General features: G+C 56.3%; 2 protein-coding genes across 2 annotated transcripts in view; one reads left to right on the forward strand and one right to left on the reverse strand.

Annotated features, from left to right (window-relative positions):
* Positions 1 to 3466: 3466 nt before the first annotated feature.
* Positions 3467 to 22858, forward strand: part of TSPEAR (thrombospondin type laminin G domain and EAR repeats) — a 59585-nt gene continuing 40193 nt past the window's right edge. Inside the window, exon 1 of the mRNA XM_022596764.3 lies at positions 3467 to 4390. Within this exon, the coding sequence (XP_022452472.2) occupies positions 4306 to 4390 (85 nt within the window). The 5' untranslated portion in view covers positions 3467 to 4305. The remainder of the gene's footprint in view (positions 4391 to 22858) is intronic.
* On the reverse strand, positions 11535 to 21582 carry KRTAP10-12 (keratin associated protein 10-12). Its single transcript, XM_089910062.1, is given in 8 exon segments — positions 11535 to 11658; positions 11660 to 11802; positions 11805 to 11897; positions 11899 to 11978; positions 11981 to 12043; positions 20584 to 20619; positions 20681 to 20794; positions 21300 to 21582. Coding segments are annotated over 8 exon segments (936 nt in total).

The following is a 22858-nucleotide window of genomic DNA, read 5'->3' on the forward strand; positions in this document are numbered from 1 at the left end:
ATTAAAACAGAAGGGCCAACATTATTTTTATTTGTAGACAATGTTTGTCTAGAAAAACGAGAGATTCTAAAATCACTTAGTAAATTTAAAGTTGTTAGATACAAGATAACTGTACAAAAATGAACCAGTTTTCTTTTCTTTTTTTTAATTAATTTTTTTGGCTGTGTCCCACGCAGCTTGTGGGATCTTAGTTCCCCGACCAGGGATCAAACCTGGGCCCTCGGCAGTGAAAGCGCGGAGTCCTAACCACTGGATGGCCAGGGAATTCCCCCCATTTTCTTTATACTGGCAATAACCAACGACAAGTGGAAATGGGAGGGTTATATTCATGATGATAAAATCACAAATAAATTTATAGGATATTTACAGGAATGACTTTATAGAAAAAGTACAGGATCTCTATAGTCAAAACTATACTTTTTTTGATGAATTTAATTCAAGGTTGGAATAAACAGAGAGATACACATATCCCTGAGTGGGAAGACTTCATATCATAAAAATATCCAGTATTCTGAGATGAATCTATAAACTTATTGCCATTCCAATATGTATTCCTGTAATGCTTTTTGCTCATTTGTTCAAATTTCATTTGAAAGGCAGAGATGAGAACCAATCGTTTTTAAGGTCATCGGGGACAATACGTGAGAATTGCTAATACATTCTTGAAAAGTGAAAACTAGTGCATATATCCTTTATCTGTCTGTATGAACACTTATTATAAATGCTGTTGTCAAAATAATATGCTGGGAAAGAAAAGAGACAGAGGTCAGTAGAACAGAGATTAGTGGAATGGATCCAAGTATACGTAGAAGCGGAATCCACCATAAATGTGACATTTCAAGGTGGTGGGAAAGGAGAGGTATTTAATAAATTGTGCGTGCATAGCAGCTTTCTGGAAATAGAGTTCAACTCACTGCATTCCAAATATTCAAGACCACACTCCAGAGGGAATAGAGAGTTCCACAAATACAACAGCAGAAAATTCGAAAGTCCTTCAAGACCCACAAGTCTTAAGGAAACTGTTGCTGATTAAATAAAAAATTTAAGTACCTGGCAAGAGACAAAACCATCGAAAAGTATAAAAAAAAAAGCATTTAAACCAAAGCGTCAAAAAAGAAGTGACAGGGAGAAAATATTTGCAGTAACCCCTTAGCAGACAAAGGGTTACTAGCCCTAGTAATCTAAAGAAGCTTCTTGTGATAAGAAAAGCAAGCTCTACTCTCTTATTATTAGATCACTCTCAAAATGGAATTCTAGCCTGCATTTCCTGGAGACAGTGGGTGTCATGTGCTCCTCGCCAGGTGAGTCAGCGATTGACGGGAGCACGGCTGGGTGCCAGGTGGGAGCCCAGCCCTGGGAGGGGGCCTGGCCCAGGAGCAGTTAGCCTGGGGTCGGCTATGCTCACTGTCCAAGCTCGCTGGGTCCTCCCAAGTCCATCGAGACTCACTGTCACCTGCCACGTGTTCTCTCCTGTTCCCCAGAGACATTTCCAAACATCCTTAGGACCATGGTCACTAAATACCAAATTATGGCAGATTTCAGAGGAGTGTTTGTGCCTTTAAATGACTAAAAACCACGGAGGTTCCACAGTCTGCATAAGTGACAGGCTAGTTTAATAGAAAGACCAGGGGATTAGGTGATATGTTTTTGTAACCCAAAGTTACCATTTCAAATTTCTCTTTTACCTGTCACTTCTCCCCGTTTTCCTGGAGGAAGCATCACCCCTGGTTGGCATATAAGCCTCTCTTCCGGGCTGAACAGCTCCAGAGAAGTGGACACACAGTGGAGAGGGGCAGTCAGCACCAGTTAGGCAGCATGTGTTTGGGGACCTTCTCAGGAGGTTTCCTATGCTTTCATTCGGAGGCAGTTAGCGGACCCAGGATGGGCTGGCATTCCGGCTTGCTCTTCCAGGGACTTCCCAAGAGGGAAATCGCATCTATGAAAAGTTCGCTCAGCTTCTGAACAACCACACAGATAGGAGCAGGGTCGTGCTCTGTTCTTCTCACACGCATTTGTCTTAGTGGGTTCTGGGGACGCATCTCTGTGACTTTAGTTTCTGTGACGTGGGGAAAAGTGATTTCCTCGGCAGATGAGCCTGGGGAAAACTGGGATAGAAAGCTGTAAGCAGCTTTCTTTGTTGCCAAAGGCTCAGAGGCTTCCACTCCTGGGCGCTTGTATGTCCCCGGGGAGGGACGTGGAATCCCCCTACCCTGGCTGAGTCCCTCAGAGCCGTGTGACTGGGACGCGTTTGCAGAAATGCTGCTTCATGTAAACTAAACCCAGCACGTAGCTCACAGGACGTCCCTGCCGTGCAGGGCTTAAGAGGCACGTTCTACAGATGTGGAAACAATTCAGAGCATTCATGTGACTTGTCCAAGGTCACACGGGAACCAGTCTAGAGAAGGGAATTCTGAGCTTTCTCTGCGTTCAGGCACATATTTTTGTAGCTTTAAAAACGAATAAATTTTCACTAAAGACCCTTGTTGACCGTCAGGAGTCTGACTAGTATTACTGGGTCAAATGTAATAGAAGGAAAACTTTCTTGAAAGGGTTCCAGGTAACATAATTTTGATTTTTCAAATCTGGTTGTTAAAAAACAATACATGATTTTATTTTTATCAACCAGTTAAAGGTCAGCAAGAGACTTGGGGGTCAGAGGTTATCGGTCATGTGGCGAGGTCAGCAGGAGTCACAGGGACGCTGCCTGGGTTGGTGGCCCTGCCCGAGGGGCCACCTGCCCATCCTGTGGGAAGTCACCTGTCCTTCTGACCTGCCCTGCCCCACCCAGGGCCACCGTGACCCCGAAGTTCTCATCAATTGCGAAAGAAAAGAGAAGAGCTCAATTTGTTCAATTTAAATTCCTGTCCCTTCTCCAAAGACCAGGCCTTCCCTCTCTGGGGGGACTACGTCCTTCCTCTCATCAAATGGTGTCCGTATTTGTACCGTGTGTGAGCATCTCACAGCCCCTGGGGTCCCGCGGTGTCAGAGTCTCCTTCCCTACCCTGTGGGTCCAGCCGGACCCGGGTGGGCAGGGGCCCTGGGGCAGGGGTGAGGGAGGCCCCCCCCAGGGATCCCTGGCGCTCTGAGGGGGCAGGTGTAAGTGGGGGGGGGTCACAGAGTTTCTTCATGTGACCCCAGAAAAAGAGACCCTCTGACTAGGATGTAAAACACCTGCGTGTGGACAGACAGACAGAGAGACAGACAGCAAGAATCTCTGGAGTCACAGCGGCTGTTTTACCGGAAGAGCCTTTCACATATGCTTTCTGTGCCTACAGCCCCCTTCTCTCTGTTCCTGTCTCTGTCTCTCCCTCCCTCTCCCTCCCCCTCCCCCCAAGCCCTAACCCCAGGGTCTGTGTCCTCCACAAGCCCCTTCTGTGTCAGACCGGCCTCTGCCCACACCTTGGAGCTGGGGCTTCCTGGGGACAGCTTGGGGTTCACAACCATAACGCTGCCTCTGAAACGAGGAAAGGGTGCCCTTTGGGGGCCTGTGAGTTCTCTCCCTGTCCCCTCTCCCTGGTCTGTCCTTGCACACTCAGCGGAGGGGTTTTAAAAAAGAATAATCACACTTAGTAACTACCCGGCCTGGAGCAGCGTTGCCCGCGGACCGCGGTTTGGGGAGGCCAGAGCCCAGTGGCCGGTCGCCAAGGAAACGAACCACCCGCCCGGCGGCCACGCCTCTCCCCGGACGCTCCTGTCTCCTCATTAGCTGTTGCCCTGAAGGACTGACTTCCCTCCCGAGGGAAATTCCTGAAACCCAACGGTTGACAAACCCACACGCCCTGGGGAGGGCTGGGCGCCAGATAAAAGCCCTGGGCGGCCGCGTGGGGACCACGGCCAGCTCAGGACCGCCCACCGGCTCTGCTCCCTCCTCCCGGCGGGTGGCCGGAGCTCCCGTCCTCTGCCCGCGGTGGGCGCGGGGTCTGCACCCAGGGAACACCAGCGGGAGTTTTCTGGTTTGCTCTCAGCTCTCCCGATGATCTATTCCTGTCTTTCCTTTGGGAAAAACGCGCTTTGCCCATGACTAATCTCGGCCCCGCCGAGATGATATCAGCTGTCACCTGCGGGGCGGGACCACAGCCCAGGTGTGAGACAGAGTGAGGCTGCAGCCCCACCTGCCAGCACCACCTGAGCCCCGTCCCCGCCGGGCGCCGCTGTCCCTGCGCAGGCCCCGGGGATGTGGCCACCGCAGTGACCGCCGGGGCGAGGCCGCCCTGGAAGGGCCGAGCCAGGCGTGCGAGGAGCGGGTGCCTCCCGGTGCGGGCGTGTGTGGAGCCCCTGGATGGAGCTTGGGAGCCGGGGCCCCTCATGTCTGTCCTGCTGACTCTGTGCGTCGTGCTCCTGGCCCTGGCGACCCCGGGCCGAGGCGCCGGGCGATGGGAGCCCTGCACGGGTAAGTGGGGGGCACGGGGCGGAGCACGCGCGGGGGCCGGGAGGGGCGCCGGGCGTGCGGTACCACTTTCTCAGGCCGAGTCCAGGTCACGGTGCTGAGTGGCCACGGGAGCAGCGGCAGCTGGACCAGGAGGAGGGACAGAAGGTTAAAGGGGGCAGCAGGGCGCTCAGGAGAGGAATGCCAACAGGGTGGGGACTCCTTGCAAAGGGTTACCCTCCCCCATCCCAGGCCCTTCACAGTACTTACCTGCTGGGCCTCCAGGAAGGCCGTACACCTGCCGGAGGAATGAGGCCCAGCGGCTGGCGGGTCACTCGCCCGCCGTGGACAGAGAAGCCAGGGCTGCACTTGGCACAGTGCAGACCCGCCGCTGGGGCTGGGCAGTCCTGTCCCGCGAGAAGAGGGGCACGTGGGGCCGGCCCCAGGCACGCGGACCCCCTCCAGCGGAGAGCGGAGTCGGAGGGGAGATCCCGCCCCCTTCTCCTTAGAAAGGCCGAGTTGACCTGCCAGTGACCACGACATCATGCCTCTACCAAGAGACTTTATTTATCCGACCTAACGCTGACAAACAGAGTAAAGGGGAAATGAGACCCGGAAGCTAGAAGCTGAGCTCCGGGATGGGAGTGAGCGAGGGGCGTGCGGGCCTCGCCGAGGGTGGTGGCGCTGAGACGGGTTTGTGCGTGGCCCCCGGTTTATTTGCAAATATCTCATTCTGGGCTCCGGGAATCCTCCCAGGTCCCCGCGTGTTATGGCTCTTTGCTCTGATGGCACTCGGTTCCCAATGATGTGATCAGGAGATGGCCCATGATGACCCAAGTTTGGAACGCTGACCTGTGTTCACACCGGAAGGGGGGGGTCCATAAAAATCCCCAGCCCCCCAGGGAACAGCCAGGCCGTGCGGGTGGAGGGGAGCAGCCCCCGGGTGTGTGCTGGGAAGGAATACCAGGGCCCCCGAGGCCCCTGCACCTGCTGCGGTCACAGCCTTGGGATGCGTGATGTGCAAACCACACAGAAGCCAAGGCCACCGGTAGCCCTGAAACACCGCCGGCCCCCACCCGGCTTTGAGCATGGAGGACAGACCCGCACACGGGGTCTGGGGCGCAGCACCCGACCTGCGTCGTCCTGAGCACTCAGTGTCTCCCAGGTGGGGTGAGTCACAGACGTGTATCTTCATGTTCCCTTCAGCACTGGGAACAGAATCAACTTGCATAGTAATAATAAAGGTTATTTATAAAGCCCGCCCCCTCTCCCCTGAAGGTATGTTGCAAATAGTTAAAAGATGACCCAGTTATAAATACCGACAACCAGGGGGAAAGATAAAAGCCAAGTAAATAATATTGAACTAAATTTGGAAGCTCCCAAGACACCTGATAGTGGCTAGTCAGGACTCAAATAGTTAGAGGTCACTTTGATCGCATTTGGTTTTGAAAAGCACAGGAGGTTACACCGTAGGGTTTGTGCGGGTTTGGATTTCACTTTCCCTTACCCCTTGCTCCTGGGTCTGTGGTGCTGTGTGTGAAGTGCCTGGACCTTGGCTGTGACGACCTTGGGTTTTGAAGTCCTGTCCCCCTTCCCCAAGCCCATCTGAGTCTGTGACTATGAGACAGCAGCCCCCTACAGGAGGTGGTGGGGACAGTTTTGCCGCTGAGGAAGTTGAGGTTACATCTCTGCCCCGGGTCTGGTGCAGACCCTCTGATAAGGGCTGGGGCCTGGGGCTGGCCCTTCTGCACAGGGGCATCTGAGGACAGGTCAAGTCTCAGAGAGCCTCAGCTGACCCTGGCAGGCTGTCAGCACGAAGAGGCTGCGGGGGGCAGGTGGGAGGCGCAGGCTGGGAAACCAGTGCAGCTGCTGGGCCAGCCTCAGGGCGGGAGGGTGAGGAGGGTCTGCAGCAGAGAGGCTGGGGCTCCGGGGCGCAGCGGGTGTGTGGAGCGGGTTCCCCTGGGGTGACTGTGGCAGGCAGGATCCTGGGGCCTCGCTGACCCCAGAGCCAGCCTGGGTCTTCTGATACTCGGACCCCTCTGCTGCTCCAGCAAGCCGGGCCAGCTGCCCTGGGACAGAGGCTGAACCAGGAGTGGAAGACCTTCAGCTCCCACACAAAGTCCACGACTCTGGGGGGCGTGATGTGCGTGGTGCCAGGAAAGTGGCTGGGGGTGTCCTGCCAGGGGACAGCTTGGTGGCCTGAATTCTAGACCTGGGCTCTTGGTCAGGGAGTGACCAGCCGCTGTGGCCAGAGAGCCTGCCGTCCACCCCGACTCAGCCTGTCCCGACCCAGCATTGTCTCCACGTGGGCGGGAGGCCAAGGCGGAGGGGTTCTGTGGAAGCCGTAGCGGGGGCAGCTGGACCCCAAGGCTGGGTCACTGGCGGGGTGCAGGGGGTGGGCGCTTGGAGCGGGGTGACCTGCCGTGGGGTGTCAGAACAGTGTCTTCTGTCACCCCGGGAAAGTCAGAGGCAGCTCCTCAGCCGGGGCTCAAGGCCGTGCTGAGGCGTGGGAACCTGGCGAACATAGCTCAGCACCCCCTTCCTTCCTTCACCTGCTCGACGCCCCTGCAAGGAAGGCACCGCGCCCGCACTGTTACACTGCAGCTCGGTCAGTGCGTGGGCAAGGCTCTCGGCAGGTGTGGGGGATCCCGGGGCGGGTGGGTGGTCAGACCTGGGGTCTGGGGTGGGGTGCATCCCTGGAGCTAGAGGAAGTGCCCAGGAAATAAGGGGCACAGATTTGCATTACAAAAGCTAGTTGGGGTGTGAAGGCTGCAGGCAGGTGGCCCAATGAGGGGCATGGGGTTGCGGGGGGAGGAAGCCCTTCTCCTCCCTTGCTGGCGGCTCCCAGGAATTCTTCAACCCTGTCCTTTGGGCTCTGTTAATGGAAACGCTGCAGGAAGGGCAGTGCTGCCCAGGGAGCTGGGGAATCCTGGCCACCTGGCGAGGTCCGCACGCCGGTTCCTGGGAGTCCTGTGTGGGCACGACGCCCCCTTCTGGGCTCAAGCAGCCGTCAGCAGGGCCGTGAGCAAAGCCGAGGAGCAGTTTGCAGTCAGGAAGCTGCTGCTAGATTCCCAGTCAGTCCCCCACCCGCCCTCGGGTGCTGGGGGCCCCCGAGCCTGCGTCCCAGCCGCCCCAGCCCCAGGCCGGCGCCCCGTTCTACACCAGCTTCATCTGAGCTCCACACCCCAGGTGGCCCCTGGAGCCACTCTGCGTGGGCCACAGGAAGGAGAGGCCGCCAAGTGGCGGGTCACGTGGGGACCGAGGCTGAAAGGCCCACGTGGCCTGCTTGACAGTTTTGCAGGGCTGGGGTGTGGCTGGCAACTGGAGACACACTGTCAGCCTGACGCCTATTTCCTTTTAAAGAATTCTCAACCGTTAAACCAGGGCGTTGTTTGTCTGCACAGAAATTAGGAAACCAAGAATATTCTTCTTTTTGTTTGTTTTTTTTGCGGTATGCGGGCCTCTCACTGTTGCGGCCTCTCCCATTGCGGAGCACAGGCTCCGGACGTGCAGGCTCAGCGGCCATGGCTCACGGGCCCAGTCGCTCAGCGGCATGTGGGATCTTCCCGGACTGGGGCACGAACCTGCGTCCCCTGCATCGGCAGGCGGACTCTCAACCACTGCGCCACCAGGGAAGCCCAAGAATATTCATTTTTATAATGCCACCTCATACACTATATGCTGGTTCTTTGGTTTTGATTTTTAAGAGTAAATCATAGATTTCCAGGAGGTCTTTTTCCAGGATAAAATCTAGGAAGCCACCAACACACGCTTCGGGGTCTGGGCTCTGTTTCCAGCCGGACTCCCCCATCTCTCCCTCCCCCCTCCCCCGCCATCCTCCTCTTCCCCCCCACCCCAGGTGGATTCTGAGCTCTGGGCTTACAGGGACCTCTACGTCTGTGTGGGGTGGGGATGGGAGGGCACCCACTTGTCTCCCCATCTTGAGAGTCTGGGGAGCGAGGGGGACGTGGCCCCTGGCTGTCACCCTCGGCGTCCCAACCACACATCTCTGCCTTTAGGAGGGTCCGGGCCGGGGGCTGGGGGCTTCCCAAGCCTCTCGGAGACCCCTCATCACCCAGCAGCCATGCTCACGCTAACGCCCCCACGTGACCCCACCCCCAGCCCCGAGCAGAAAGCCTGAAAGCCGGTTCCTTCCCGCGGGTCTCGGTCCTCGGAGGGGCTGGGGCGCCCTGTGTTAGTGGCTCATTTTCATATCACCCCCAGGTCGGGGCATGGCGCTTTGGGGACTTTGTGGGAGTCTCCAGCGAATCCACTCTAGTGAGCATCTCTGGCACTGCCAGGGGGTACTTACCCGCCGCTGGGAGGTGCGAGAGGAAAAGGAGGATGCCCACCCCGCCTCCACGGTGACCCCACGGTCGGTTTGCAGCCCGGAGAGCGCCCCCTCCGCCCCCGGTAGGGCCTCGGGTGATGGAAGGGGGAAGGGAGGTGACCCCGAAGGCGGGAGCTGCCCACCTCTGGGCGGGGCGGTGTTGGGGCCACAGCACGGGCCTCGCTGTCGCCCCTGCCGGCCTGGCGGGACCTAGGGGAGCGCGTGGACCGGGTGGGGGTGTCTTCCTACGCCGAGGGGAAGGCGGGGTGTGCGCGCGCGCGCGTGAATATGTGAGTGTGCACGGGTGCGTGAACACGTGTGCGTATTAGTGTGAGTGCGTGTGCGCGCCCGCTCGCCGCTGGGAAGAAGCCGGAGGACATCTACCCAGGTGGTGAAATTCGGTTGTCTTTCTGGCCCCGCGCGTTTCCGCGGTTGCTGCAGCGGGTAACCGAGGGAGACGGGAAACTCTTCCAGGCCGCGGGCGCGGCGGCTCGGCAGCTCCACGTGGCGCAGGCGGGCGGTACGGTGGCTCCGGGCTGGGTCTCTCGGGGTCAGCGGTGGCCGGGCTCGGGTGCCGCCGCATGGGGACGGAGCTCAAGTGGGCGCTCCGGGGACCCCTGCGCTGGTGAACGGCCCTCCCCGGGATGCCTCGCTCCGCGTGTCGCGCGTCTGGGGGCGGGTCGAGCGCTGAGCTTGGGGCGCCCCAGGCAAGGGTCACCCGTCGTTGGTGACTGGCCGCCGCCGCCGTCCGCGTGCGCTCTGTCCCCGACGCAGCTGGCTCCATCCAGGGTCGGGGGCTGCAATTCAGTGGCCGTGAACTTGGGCAGGACGCGCCGCACCTTCGTCTCCATAACTAACCCCGACGCAGCAGCTCCCAGTGATGGACGTGCCTGCTTTTGGCCACACCCGGAACTGTCACCAGCTGCGCCACCGGCATCCTCCGGCCCCGCAAAAATATGCACAAACGTTTTGTCCCCATCCGCCTGAGGCCCGCCGCTCCTCTTGTTAATGCCTTAATAAAAAAGCCCACACCTCACTACACCATTAAAATTGTTTATTTTATTTTTGGTAATTGGTAATGATAATGGGCTCCCCCTGAAATCTGGAGTATTGTATTTTCTGCAGTTAAACTCGTGTTTCTGAGAAGGGCCTGTGGGTTTCACTAGCTGGCAGAGGAGTCAAGGCGTACAAGAAGCCGGGGCCCCACAGTTCACTGGTCTCTGGGATGGGGTTGCTGGTGGGGTTGGCCAGAGGGAGGCTGCTAAAGGCATAGAAGAGGCCCTGGTGGGCAGAGCCCCAGTGAATTTTCTGGCCCCTGTAATAGCTGGGGGAATTGATTTCTCACACCTTCTCCTCCATACGAGGGTCCCAGGAGGCAGGGGCAGGGTCCCCTAGAGAGTGGTGGGGAGGGGCGGGGCCCCAGGGGAGGCTGGGTTCAGGACTCCCACCTCCCTCCACAACCCCAGAATGTAGGAGGAGGGCCGTAGGGCGCTAGTCTGTGTGTACCCATTTCCACCACCCAGTTCTAGTTGCAGGAGGGCCCTAGTTCCACCGACAGATTCCCTGAGGACCCCCTTTTGGGGAATAGTGGCACTGGAGAAGCCACCCAGGGAGTCTGGACCCGGTTCTCCAGGGGAGACCACCGGAGGGTCAGGTGATCTCTCAGACCTGCTCTAAGGGGGCATTCACTGTTGGCCCCCCTCCTTTTGGGGAACGTTTTGCTGGATTTCATGGCCTCCTGGGAGGGAGGGAGGTGTCACGTCAATAGCAGGGTAGGGTTAAGAGCTAGAGGTGGCACTGAGGGGAGGGTGGAGGTGGAGGGAAGGCTGGTTAGGAATGAGGGCTGGCCATGGGAAGCTTGGGGCTCCGGGAAACATGGGGGCCCCATCCAGACCGGCCCCAAGGGTCACCCTCAGGCCCCAGAGTGTGGGCCCTGGAAGTCACCTACCTGCTGGCCGCTTCCCCACCCAGCCGGGGCTGGGGAGGGGGCGTCCTCACTAGTCTATGTGGCACAGACAAGGCAGGTTGGGACATTTGAAGATTGAATGAAGCTCACAGTTCGAGGGGGGCTGGAGGGACAGGCGCAGCTGGTGGTCAGCAAGAATGCTCCACTCCAGCTGCGTCCCAGGAGGCCGGGAGCCAGCGGGGCCCAGCCTTCTGCGCGTCCTCAGGCTGACCAGGGAGAGCCAGGCCGGGGGCAGGGGACCGCTGGCCAGGTGGCGTTGGCCACCACAATCTCGGACACACAGCACAGCCACCCAGAGCTGCCCAGAGATACAGACGCAGGAGTCAAGGGCCTTGGGGCCGATTGGGTGGGCCTCCGAGCTCAACACCCTTGGAGGTGCTCCCAGGGCGTGGCTTGGAGACGCTCCCAGGGCGTGGCTTGGCTCCAAGGCAGCTGAGGCCGGAGTTATTTACATCAGCCCCGAGGCCGGGCCGGAGGCGATGAAACATACAGCCAGCTGGGGAGGACAGCGAGTTTATCCACTCAGCTCAAGACCCTGTGAGGGGAGGGGAGGCCACACAGCAGCAGGAGGGGCAGAGACGGAGCAGAGCAAGGCCCCCAAAGACTAGGGGGGAGAGCAGTGTCCATGGCTTTCAGGAGAAACCTGGGGACCCGCAGTAATAGGGGAGGGCTGTCTCAGGTTCATCTGGGCCTGATCTGGAGGCTACGGATGGGCTAAGCCCTGCTTGTTGGGGTCCTAGGTCAGCTCACATTCATGTAGAGGTGTAGACCACAGCTTGTGCTGGGTTAAATCCTGAGGGTGGCTGGTGGCTGGCAATGGCAGAGGTGGGGGTGGCCCATAGCACCTGGCAGGCCCTGGGGGGACGTGCCAGTCAGCTGCGGGACGTGCCCGAGGCAGGGACGCAGCAGGCGGGACGGCAGAGCAGGTACGCGGAGGAGGAGGGTCTGCGTCAGGACGAGCGGCAGGGGGTGGGCTGGCAGCACGAGGGGGCTGAGCGGGGGGGCCTCACAGCACACGGGCTCGCAGCACGCAGGTGTGCGGCAGACGGGCACACGGCAGGCCTGCTGGCAGGGGGAGCAGGTGCAGCAGGGGGGCTCGCAGCTAGACTGCCGGCGGCACGAGGCTGTGCAGGGGCCGGTGGTTGGCAGCAGGGGCTGGACACGCAGCTCACCGGGGCGCAGACGAGGGTCAGGCAGGGGGCCGGGGCGCAGCCGCTGGGGGCGCGGCAGGGGGGGCTCACAGCAGCTCTCTGGTCAGTCGTCCACCTGCCAGCAGGAGCCGGTGCAGGAGTCACAGGGACCAGGCAGGCAGAGCCGCTGCTGTAGCTCAGGGCGCTGGAGCAGACGGACAGGGTGGACGCGGCCGTTGTGGGGGCGGTGGCTGGAGGAAGGTGTGAGTGTGTGTGTGTGTGAGTGTGTGTGTGATGTGCTCGGCTGTCGGCTTCACCCCTTCCTGGGTGTGTGTGCTGTCCTGGGGAGGCTCCACACCCTCCCTTCCTGGTTGCTGTTGAGAGCAGGTCCACAGAAAAAGCGGCAGCTTTGTTGTTCCAGGAGTCATTGCTCAGCTCACAAAACTCTTGAAATTGGCTTGGGACGCCTTTACTCGTTTTTGTCCTAGAAAGAAACCCCAGGGTGGAGTGTAAGTCACTTTGCCATTTTAGGCGGTGTTGCAAGTTGGGGCCGGTGTCTGTGGGCACTGGGTCCTGGCCCCTGGTCAGGGTGAGCGCTGCTGGGGTCGCCCAGCTGGCTGAATGAGGTCATGCGCCTCTGTGGTTGGAAGGTTAGAGAGGAGGTGTATTTGGGTTCTAAATAAAGATAACGTGAGTCATGCTTTGTAGGCAGCAGTAACAGCACAGCAGATGGGTCGGCTCACACGACAGAAACGTATCTCATAGTCTGGATGTCCGACGTCTGAGGTCAAGGTGCCGGAAGGGCTGTTTCCTTCCAAGGCTGTCGGGGGAGAGTCTGCACCAGGCTGTCTCCTAGCTTCTGGGGCTTTTCTGGTAATTCTTGGGGCTTCTTGGCTTGTAGAAGCACCACCCTGATCTCTACCTTCACCTTCACAGGGCTTTTTCCATGTGTGCCTGTCTGCATCCAAATTCCCCCCTTTTGCAGGGACACCAATCAGGTTGGATTAGGGGCCACCCCCAAGACCTCATTTTATCTTGATTGTATCTGCAAAGACCCTATTTCCAAATAAGGTCAGATTCACAGGTGCTGGGGGCTGAGGCTGCAGCATCCCGTTGCGATACAATTCAGCCCCTCATGAGTGCTGTCCCTGCTCTGAGGCTGACACTTGGCCAGAGTCTGGGATGGAAGGAAAAGCTGAGCAGGTGTTGACCTTCTTCTTTCTCAGGGACAGTAGTGAAGGGCGGGGTGCAGGCAGCAGGTGGCTTGAGAGGTTTGGAGCACACCCCAAATTTCTGTCAGTCCAGGCGTGGTTTGAGCTCATGGGTTGATTATTTTTTTAGTTTATTTTATGGAATAATCATAAAAGGAGTACAGAGAATTCACGTATGCCCGTCTCCCAGGTTTCTCTAGTGATAACGTCGCACAGAACTGTAGATCAATTACCAAGTCTTAGAAATCAGCATTGGGACATTACTGTTCACTAAGGACAGACTTTTCGGATTCACCAGCTTCCCAGGAGTGTCCTCTCTCTGTTCCAGGACCCCACGGTGCATTCATGAGATCTCCTTAGTTGGCTCTAGTCTGGGACAATTGCTCACAGTTTCCTTGTCCTTTGTGACTGTGACACTTTTGAAGAGCAGTGATCAGGTGTGTTGTGGGCTGTCCCTCAAGTTGGGTTTGTCTGACATTTTCTTATGATTGGACTTGGACTGTTACGTTTAGGGGAAGAATCCACGGAACTAATGTGTCCAGTGAAGCAGGGGTTACTTGGTGGTGTTATGTCTGATCACTGGAGATGTGACTGTTTCTCCCTTTGTAATTAATAAATATCTGGGGGAGATTCTTTGAGACTTTGCAGTTATCCTCCTTCTGCTGAAGCATTTGCCCTGTGATTTCAGCACCCCTCTGGGGATCATGCCTACAGCATGATGACTACGGTGTGCTAATGGGATTTTCTACTTCTACGGCCCATCTCCAATTATTAATTAAAATTCTTCTCTAAGGAAGAGTTGTTCCCCCCCCAATATGTTTATTTGTCCTGTTATGGACTAAAGAATGTTAATTTTATTGAGTTCTACTACAATATTATCATTATTTTCTTGTTCGAATTGCTTCAGGTTTGGGACAATGACCCATCTTTGACATTTTGACCACTGGAGCTCTTTCATTTGTCTCTTGGACCCTTCCAGCATCCCTGGAGTCAAGCACTTCTCCAAGGAGCCCAGGTCCCTTGTAGTGGATGGTGGCATTTAGAAACCAAGGCCAGGAGCTAGGTGTGCTCACTGCTGCTGGGTGTCACTTCCCCCGTGCCCCCTGGTGGAGAGAGCAAGGCGGTGCATGTATGTCAACTAACACACGCCTGAACTTAGGGGGAACACCTTCCGTCTTCCACCGTTAAGGATCACGTTAGCTGTAGCTTTTTGTAGATTAGCTTTCTCAGGCTAAAAGTTCTCTTCTGTTGCTGAGAGATTTTATCACGAACGGATGTTGGGTTTCATGAAATGCTTTTTATGCATCTGTTGAGATGATCATATTGTTTTCTTTGTAAGTCTGTTAACATGGTGAATTACATTAACTGATTTTTAAAAACTTCTTATTTTGAAATAGTTATAGATTCACGGGAAACTGGGAAACTAGTATAGAGAGGTGCTGTGTACCCACATTGATTGATATTTGAATATTGAAGCAGTCTTGAGTTGCTAGATAAACCCCACTTGGTTGTGATGTATTGTCTTTCTGGCATGTTGCTGGATTTGATTAGCTAATAGCTTGTTCACGATTTTCATATCCGTATTCATGAGGGTATTGGTCTGTAGTTCTCTTTCACTGTAACATCTTTGGCTTTGATAACACGGTTTTCATCATGGGAGTTGGCAAGCTCCTTTTCCATTTTCTACAAGAGATGGTGTAGAGTTGGCATTTTGTCTTCTTCAAATACTTAGTAGGAGTTTCTAAGAAACTGGAGTTTTCTTAGTAGATATAGGAAATTCCAGTTATTTGTTTCTTCTTTAATGAGTTTCGGTAGTTTTGTTATGGAACCAAACTTGGGTCCGCTTGCCCATGCACAGTAAAGCCAATCTACTGATGCCGAACTGTGGTGAAGGAAAGTGCAGTGTTTACTGCAAGCGCCAAGGAAGGAGTTCGGGTGGCTAATGCTCAAAAGACCTGAACTCCGCAAAGGCTTTCAGGAAAGGTTTCTAAAGACAGGGTGAGGGAAAGAGCTGTGGTGTGTGATCATCTCGTGAGTGGTTGGTGGTGAGGTAATCAGGAATCAATACCTTCAGCCTACTGGTTCCAACCAGTCTGGGGTCCACTTGCTTGTGGTCAGCATGCGGTTAACTTCCTCCACCTGGTGGGGTTTCAGTATCTGTGAAACAACTCAGTGGTATGACTCAGGATATTACCTACAGCCCTTGAGGAGGAACTAAAGTTCTTTGACTTTGTTTAATGACTAAACTATTATTACCTTGTCTCGCTTGAATGAATTTTCTACGTTTTCTCACTTCTCTGATTAAATTTATTCTTTGGAACTCAGGGAAGGCCTAGGAGGCTAAAGTTTTTCTACCAACGAGAGGCAGGTGGAGGACATGGGGGCGCTCTGTCCCGGGAAGGCCCCACAGGGTCCTGCTTGGTTACAGTTTGTGCCTATCAAGGAGTTGGTCCATTTCATCTAAGGTTTTGAATATATAGGCCTAATGTTGTTTGTAGAGTCTCCTCATTATCCTTTTAATTTCTTTTTTAAAAATTGATTTTATTGAAGTAGAGTTGATTTACAATGTTGTGTTAATCTCTGCTGTTCAGCAAAGTGATTCAGTTACACATGTACATACCTTCTTTTTCATATTCTTTTCCATTACGGTTTATCACAGGGTATTGAATATAGTTCCCTGTGCTCTACAGTAGGACCTTGTTGTTTATCCATCCTGTATATAACAGTTTGCATCTGCTAATCCCAAACTCCCACTCCATCCCTACCCTGCCCACCCCCCTTTGGCAACCACAAGTCTGTTCTCTATGTCCCTGAGTCTATTTCTGCTTCCTTTTAATTTTTGAAAAATGTTTAGTGATATCTCATTTTTTGTTCTTGACACTGATACATTGTTCCTTCTTGTTTTTCCCTGTCAGTCTGGCTAGAAGTTTATCAATTTTATTGATCTTCTTGAAGAACCAGCTTTGGTTGCAATGAATTTTTCTTTTGTTTCAATCACATTGATTTCTGCCCTTCTACTCCCTTCTCCTCACTGGGGGTTCCACTTGCTCTTCTTGTTCAAGTTTCTTCAGTGGAAGCCTCGATGGTCGGTTCGGTACCTTTTTTCTTTTCTCATGGAAGCACTTAGGACCACACGCCTTCCTCTTCTTCAGCTGCACCCACACATCCTTCCCGTGCGGACCATCCTGGTCTATGATCGGAGGCTCTGAATGAGCTGACCTCCCGTTTCACTCTGACCCCATAATTGCTGATTCACGCACAAGTTTTAAGGACAGTAGAATCAGGGGGACTCACGCGCAACAGGATTTGGGGGCAGCTGAGCCTCCGGGTGCTGAGTGTTTGGACTTCCACTTTCTGCAGCCCGAGGCCACTGCAACCGGATTCATCGCTATTCATGTTTTCACTCACCTGGAGGACGTGCGATAAGGGAACACGGAAAGCTGGCTGGATCAGAGAATGATCGCGCCCAGCGGGAGTGAGCATTGTTTTTATTGCAAAGGTCTCTGAAGTCGGGGCTGCCCCTTCATCCTCGCCTCGCCCACCTCGGCTCCTGGTAGGAGAAGACGGGGAGGAGGCTCTTCAGATCAGGAGAAGACGGGGAGGAGGCTCTTCAGATCAGTGGAGATGCCTCTGTGGGCGGGACCCTGCGGGCAGATGAGCATCCCGTCCAAACCCCCTCGTCCCCGTGCCAGCCCTGCCGCCTGTGTGGCGTGCGCGCTATCTTTGCCTACTGAATGTCCATGTGCCTGGTGAGGCCATGCGGTTGCTGGACCCAATGGAGAACATTTGAGGAAGGTTCGGGTTTGGAGCTGGCAAGCTTGGGCCGGGAGATGGACTGGTTCTGCTCCGCGTGTGGACTTCTCTGCGTCAGCTGACTAAGGCGTCCCGGACGCACTGTTGCCTGTTTATGTGAAGTGAATTCACGTCAGCTGTTTACCAGCCGCGTGGATCTTACTCAGGAGACCTACTTGGCAGCCCTGGCAGCTGCCCTCTTGCAGGCAGACACAGATGCTCTCGCAAATTCAGGGGGGAAGTTACAAACTGACCCACAAAGTGGCCCGGCGCAGGGCTGACCGCACCATGAGGGGTGGGCAGTCCCTCTCCCAGTCCCTGTGAGGCAATCCCATTCAGGGAGCAGCTCCTGTCTGCCTGGCAATATCCCCAACCCCTCCCACAGCCCCCCAGGAAAGGGGGGACCAGCCTCCGAGAGGTCAGCACAGAGGCTGCTGTGTGAAACAGCGGGTTCTGGGGGAGCTGAGTGCAGAGGCAGCGGCCATCGCTCTACACTCTGCTTGGCCCACTGGACAACGTCAGGCATTCCCAGGGGCTAACACAGACTCTGGAGGATGATTGAGGGAGGGGACGTGTGTGGATTTTAAAGCGTGGATATGTGTGCAGCCTGAGCCCGCCCAGGGGGCTCTGTTACATCTACTGCTCATTGCCGGTGTCCTGCTCTTTTGATGCCTCCCCTGTAGCTTCCATGGCCTGGTCACTATGTGGCCTTTGGCTTTCTAGGCTCTGGATATCCCAGGGACATCTCACGCTCCAGCCTAGAGAGCCCAGGTCCCGTTCGAAGCCCAGCAGCCCTGCCTCACTCCACATTCCTTGACGTCCTTTAAAACAAGTGAAGAAAAGCAGATTTAAACACACAACAGGGACGGGCCAATTGCCCCTTTGTGCTCCATCTTTTTTTTTAATTGGAGTCTAGTTGATTTACAATGTGTTAATTTCTGCTGTACAGCAAAGTGAGTCGGTTATATACATATATATATTCTTCTTCATATTCTTCTCCATTACAGTTTATCACAGGATATAGGATATAGTTCCCTGTGCTCTACAGTAGGACCTTGGTGTTTATCCATTCTATATATACTAGTTGGCATCTGCTGACCCCAAACTGCCAATCCCTCCCTCCCCCACCCCCTCCCCCTTGGCAACCACAAGTCTGTTCTCTGTGTCTGAGTCTGTTTCTGTTTTGTACATAAGTTCATTTGTGTCATATTTTAGATTCCACATATAAGTGATATCACATGGTGTTTGTCTTTCTCTGTGTGACTGACTTCACTTAGGATAATAATCTCTAGGTCCATCCATGTTGCTGCAATGGCATTATTTCATCCTTTTTTATGGCCGAGTAGTATTCCATTGTGTATATTTTTTTGTACCACAGCTTTTTTATCCATTCACCTGCCGATGGACATTTAGGTTGCTTCTGTGCTCCATCTTTATATTTTTTCCTGTTTCCTTTTTTAACCAGTGTAATAGGAGAAAAGTGATACCTTGTCTCTGTTTAATTTACACTGACTGTATTGACTTAGCTTTCATCATATTTGAGTTGTTTCTTTCTTAGGTTGCCTGCCTTTGGGGTAAGGATTGTTCTTATGTTTTCCTTGCTGGTGTCCTGGGTGCCTTGTTCCTTCTGTGTGTTCACCCCTTGCCAGTTTTAAGAACGGCAAACCCCCTTCCTGCTCTGTCCTGTGACAACAGCATGGCCCGTGGTGTCCTTTATTGAGCGGAAATCCTTGTTTTGATGTGAGCAGACGGACCAGCTTCTTTCTGATGGTTTGTGTGCAGTGTCGAGAAATCCTCCTTAACCCCAGGTCGCAAAGAGAGCCCCCAACCTCCCCCTCTGACATGGAAGTCCCACTTTCCACCCCACCTGGAGTTGATGACCTGTGTCCTGTGCAGGGAGGAATTGGGCCTGGCTTCTCTCCCCACCGAAGCCCAGCTTTCCCACCACCACCCACTGATCGGTCCACCCTCCACGGACCTGCGTGGAGCCCGGACCGCGTGTCATCCCCGCTTGCATGGGTCTCTGAGCCCTTGGACCTCCCCATCACTGGTCCATCTGCCTCTTCTTGGGCCCAAACTGGACTCTTCTCTCACTATGGCAGTGTCATCGGTCCCACTGCCCCGCAGGGCACACCTAATAGTAGCCTCACCTAAATTCTTGGAAATGAATTGTCCTGGTCCCTGGGCACCCACTGAACTCAACGAAATCCACAGAGGAAAGAGGATCTTATTGGTCATCTTGTTTCCCTCCCTCCCCACCCCCAGTGGAGGGGCCCATCTCAGAGACTGTCTGAAGCTGGCCGGGTGTCCACCTGGCTGCAGGCCTGTGGCTCATACCTGTGCATCCAGCATAAGGCAGTTGCCCCTCCATCAAATAACCCCGGTCTTCACAGCCCCAGCACGGGGGCCTCCCCAGGGGACTTTTCCAGGGCACGAGGAGCCTGGCTTCTGGCCAGAACTGCTTTGAGAGATCTCGCAGGCCAACCACAGGCCTCCCAAGGACGCTGCCCACTCCCCCCAGACTTGGGGCACAGCCAGGGCACTTCCGTCCTTGGGGGAGCTGGCCTCACCGGCCACGACCATGGCCACGGCCACACTCACATCTGCACCCCCGGCCTCCTTTCAGGCCTCCTGTGAAGACACTTTCCCCACTCTGGCCCACGCCCCAGTGCTTTCCCACTCGTGGCCCTTCCTCCCGCTCCCTCCCTGGCCCCAGGGTTCATCAGACTGCAGGTGGCTTTTGTCCTGGGCTCCCTGGCACACCCGTTGGTGCCCTTCCGGGGGGTGGGGGGTCTTGCCGACACTGTCGCAGTACAGGGTTAAAGTCTTCACTCTCCTCCCACTTTGCCTGTTGCTGTGATCGGCTCCTACGACACCTGGTGGCTCAGCTCTTTCTCCAGCTCAGCTGAGCCCCTGACACGGACAGTCGCCACCCTCCCATTTTACAGATGAGGAAACTGAGGCTCGGAGAGGTGCAGCGAGTCAGTCGTGGGCCAGATCTTACGATGCTGAGGTCTAGGTCAGGGCCCTACTGGTAGCCAGCTTTGAGTTCATCTCTCTGTGGCCGCCACAGTCTCTCTGCTAAATTATAGGCACCACAGGGCAACGACTATTTATTTTGGAAACTGGCATTTCAAGAAGCCTTTGTGGAACAGACGAAGACCATGCAAATGAGGCCAAGCCCGGCTGTTTATCCCGCCGGCTCTGGCAGGGGCCCACCAGCGTCACCTGGGCTTGGCAGGGGCTCAGGCAGGCACAGCTTAGAGCGGAGAGAGGAAGGCCCGGGTGCGGCCTGATGGAGGCTGTCGGCGAGGGAAGCTGGGGCTGGACCAGCAGCTGCACCCCATGTGCCTCGTTGGGGAGCAGATCCGGTTTTCTCCGTGGGGCCCTGAACTGGACGTGGGGACAAAAGTTAGGGAAGCTGCTGGTCACCGGCCACATTCTGGCCATTCCGGGCAGCAGCTGCCAAGGTTGTAGGTCAGGCTTCTGTGGCCAGGCGTCTACGGCTCGGCCATTGTCTGTCTGTCTGTCCAGCCCGTCAGCATGAGTCCAGCAGGTGCCAGTGTACATGTCCCATCGGTTAACTTGCTGGACTCTATCACTTAGGCAGCTGGATGTCCCGAGGTGGCACTGACCTTTGTGAACTCGGTCACTCACTCATTCCTGCATCCAGCGGGGCTTTCCCGGGAAGGCATGAACGCACTGTCTCTGTTAACCTGGAGAACCCTCGGCAGGTGTGTGGGTGTGTGGACCAGGCTCAGGTGGAGAGAGCCCGTGTGGATGAGTACCTGCCAGGCCACAGGCCGCTCGGGCCTGCATGGGTTCTGGGGGGCGGAGGGGGGGACCAGGAAGAGGCTGTTTCAGTTAAACAATGGAGGGACAGACTCGCACTGAGATTAGCCGAGTTCGGGTCCCCCCAGTTGCCGGTGCCTGGGGCTTGGCCGGGCTGAGGCATATCCTGGAAGCCGAGCGGCCTGCCTGGTGGAGGGTCCACGTTTCCTGAAGGAGGGGCCGGACGCTGGTGGGGCCACAGCTAAAACCACGACGGCAGGCCACTGCCAGACAGGGCCCACGTACCCTGTGTCTCTCAGTTTGTGGGTGAATTTAGGATGCACAGTGTTTACTTAGAGCCCCGTGCTCCCCAGGGACCCCAGCCAGGCACAACCACACAAGATGTGGAATCTGACCCCCGGCCTGGGCAGCCCGAGGCTGGGGTCAGGGTCCGTCCCCCAGGACACGGACACCCCTCCACCCCTGAGATGCCAGACTCCTCCCTGGCGTCTCTCTGGGACCCCGTCCCCGACACACACAGCAGCCTCGGGGTGACCGTCGCCCTTGACGTTGGAGTACATCAGAGCGTCGAGCTGTGAGCGTCTTAGTTTACACACAGGTGCTTTCCCAGGAACGATGCTCTTTCCTCCCAGGCCGCTTCTCGCGTTCAGTGGCGTAAATGACAACAATGCCCTGCCCTCCCGTCACAGAGCAGCTGCCGACCCTCCCTCACCATATCCCCCAGAGGGCCTCACACGCCCATCCTCCCAGACGCTGCTCAGGCCGCCACATCCCTCAGTCTCGCTGTCCCCCCCAGGCTGGCATGAGCCTCGGGCCGGAGTCCAGGTCTGCACACAGCCGGGCCGCCCACCGCCGTCCAGCCTGCCCTTGGTCCCCGCACCCTCGGGCGTGTCCACACCCCGTGGGTGCCTCCAGGCACTTGAGGATGCCCCTTTGCAGGAGGACATCAGCGTCCCTGGCTGTGCCCCACTTGATGGCCCCAAACTCTGTACCATGTTGAGCGCTGGGGCGGGGCAGCGAGTGTGGTCTGGGTTCAGGAGCCCAGTTCCTTGCTTGCACAGCGCATGTAAGAATCCCCGGTGTCCTGGATACGAGTCCCCTGTCCTCTCGCCCTTTCGCCCGCAGTGTGTTGCTCTGGCCCCTCTCATCACTGACCTCTCCTTCCAGGTTTCACGCTCTCACTTTGAATTGCTTTCTCCTCCTCTCTTCTTTGAGCTCGGTGTCTTTCCTCTGAACTGGTTCGGAGAGACCTCTTGTTGCCTAAATTCCCTTGACTTAATGGAGAAAATGAGCTCCTGTCTTCCACTTCATCTGCCCCGTCTGTAACGCCCCCTGCTCCCCCCACACTCTCCCCTTGGTGCCACGCTGGTCGCCCTCTGGCCGCTGTGAGTCCCTGGACGGGGGAAGGGGCAGCCCCATCGAGGGTGGGGGCCAGGCCCGAGCGCGGGGGGAGCGCAGAGGGGGCGTCCTCTGCTCTCATGGCCGCAGCCCCGCTGACTTGCTGACTGATCCCCGTGGTGCACTGACCTCTGGCTCCAGGGCCAGCACCCCTGTGTCAGGCTCAGACCCCTTAGCAGGACCGCCAGCCCCCGAGGGAGACAGCTCTGGGGAACGGCTGTTTCATTCGCATGTGCCTGTCATTTGTCCCAGGCCACGGCCTGACACATGCTGGCCGAGTCTGGAAGGGTCCAAGGGGCAGCCATGGGCTCTGCTCCGAGCCAGCACTTCCCTCCACTGCGGGGCCGGGTGGGCCGTCTGGAACCCCACCTCTAGTCACAGGTGCTCCCTGCGCTCCCCGCTCTCCTTTCCTATCATCTGGGCTCAGGTGAGCTTTGTTTCTGATGACCTTGAACTGCGGAGCAGGAGCCTGTCTGCTCCTCTACAACGTGTGGGGAATGCAGTGCCCAGGCCAGGGCGGCGTCCAGGTCCTGTCCGGGGCCCTGCCCTCCTATGGCACCACTGGGACCGTGTCACAGACGGCTGAGCTGGGGGCTCGGGGATGCCGTGCCTGCCTTGTCTCAGACCCTGGAGGCTTCCCGTGCGCGAGCCTGTCTCCCAGGGACCACGGGCTCCCCGGGGCCGGGTGGGGGCTTCCTTGTGCCCCAGCACACCCAGCACAGCGCCTGGTGGTTGACTTGAAAATGGCAGCAAAACCCAGGGGGACGGGGTGGAAGGGTGGGAAGGAGAGGTCACGGTAGACCCGGGTGGCCGTGAACCCTCGGTGCCTCCGCTTTCTCACTGGATAGACGGGCGTCGACTGAAAAAAATGCA

The sequence above is a fragment of the Delphinapterus leucas genome, chromosome 4, assembly GCF_059928025.1.
Source record: "Delphinapterus leucas isolate spDelLeu-1000000601 "Yukka" chromosome 4, BTC_Dleu_Yukka2, whole genome shotgun sequence".
NCBI classification, from domain to species: Eukaryota; Metazoa; Chordata; class Mammalia; order Artiodactyla; family Monodontidae; genus Delphinapterus; species Delphinapterus leucas.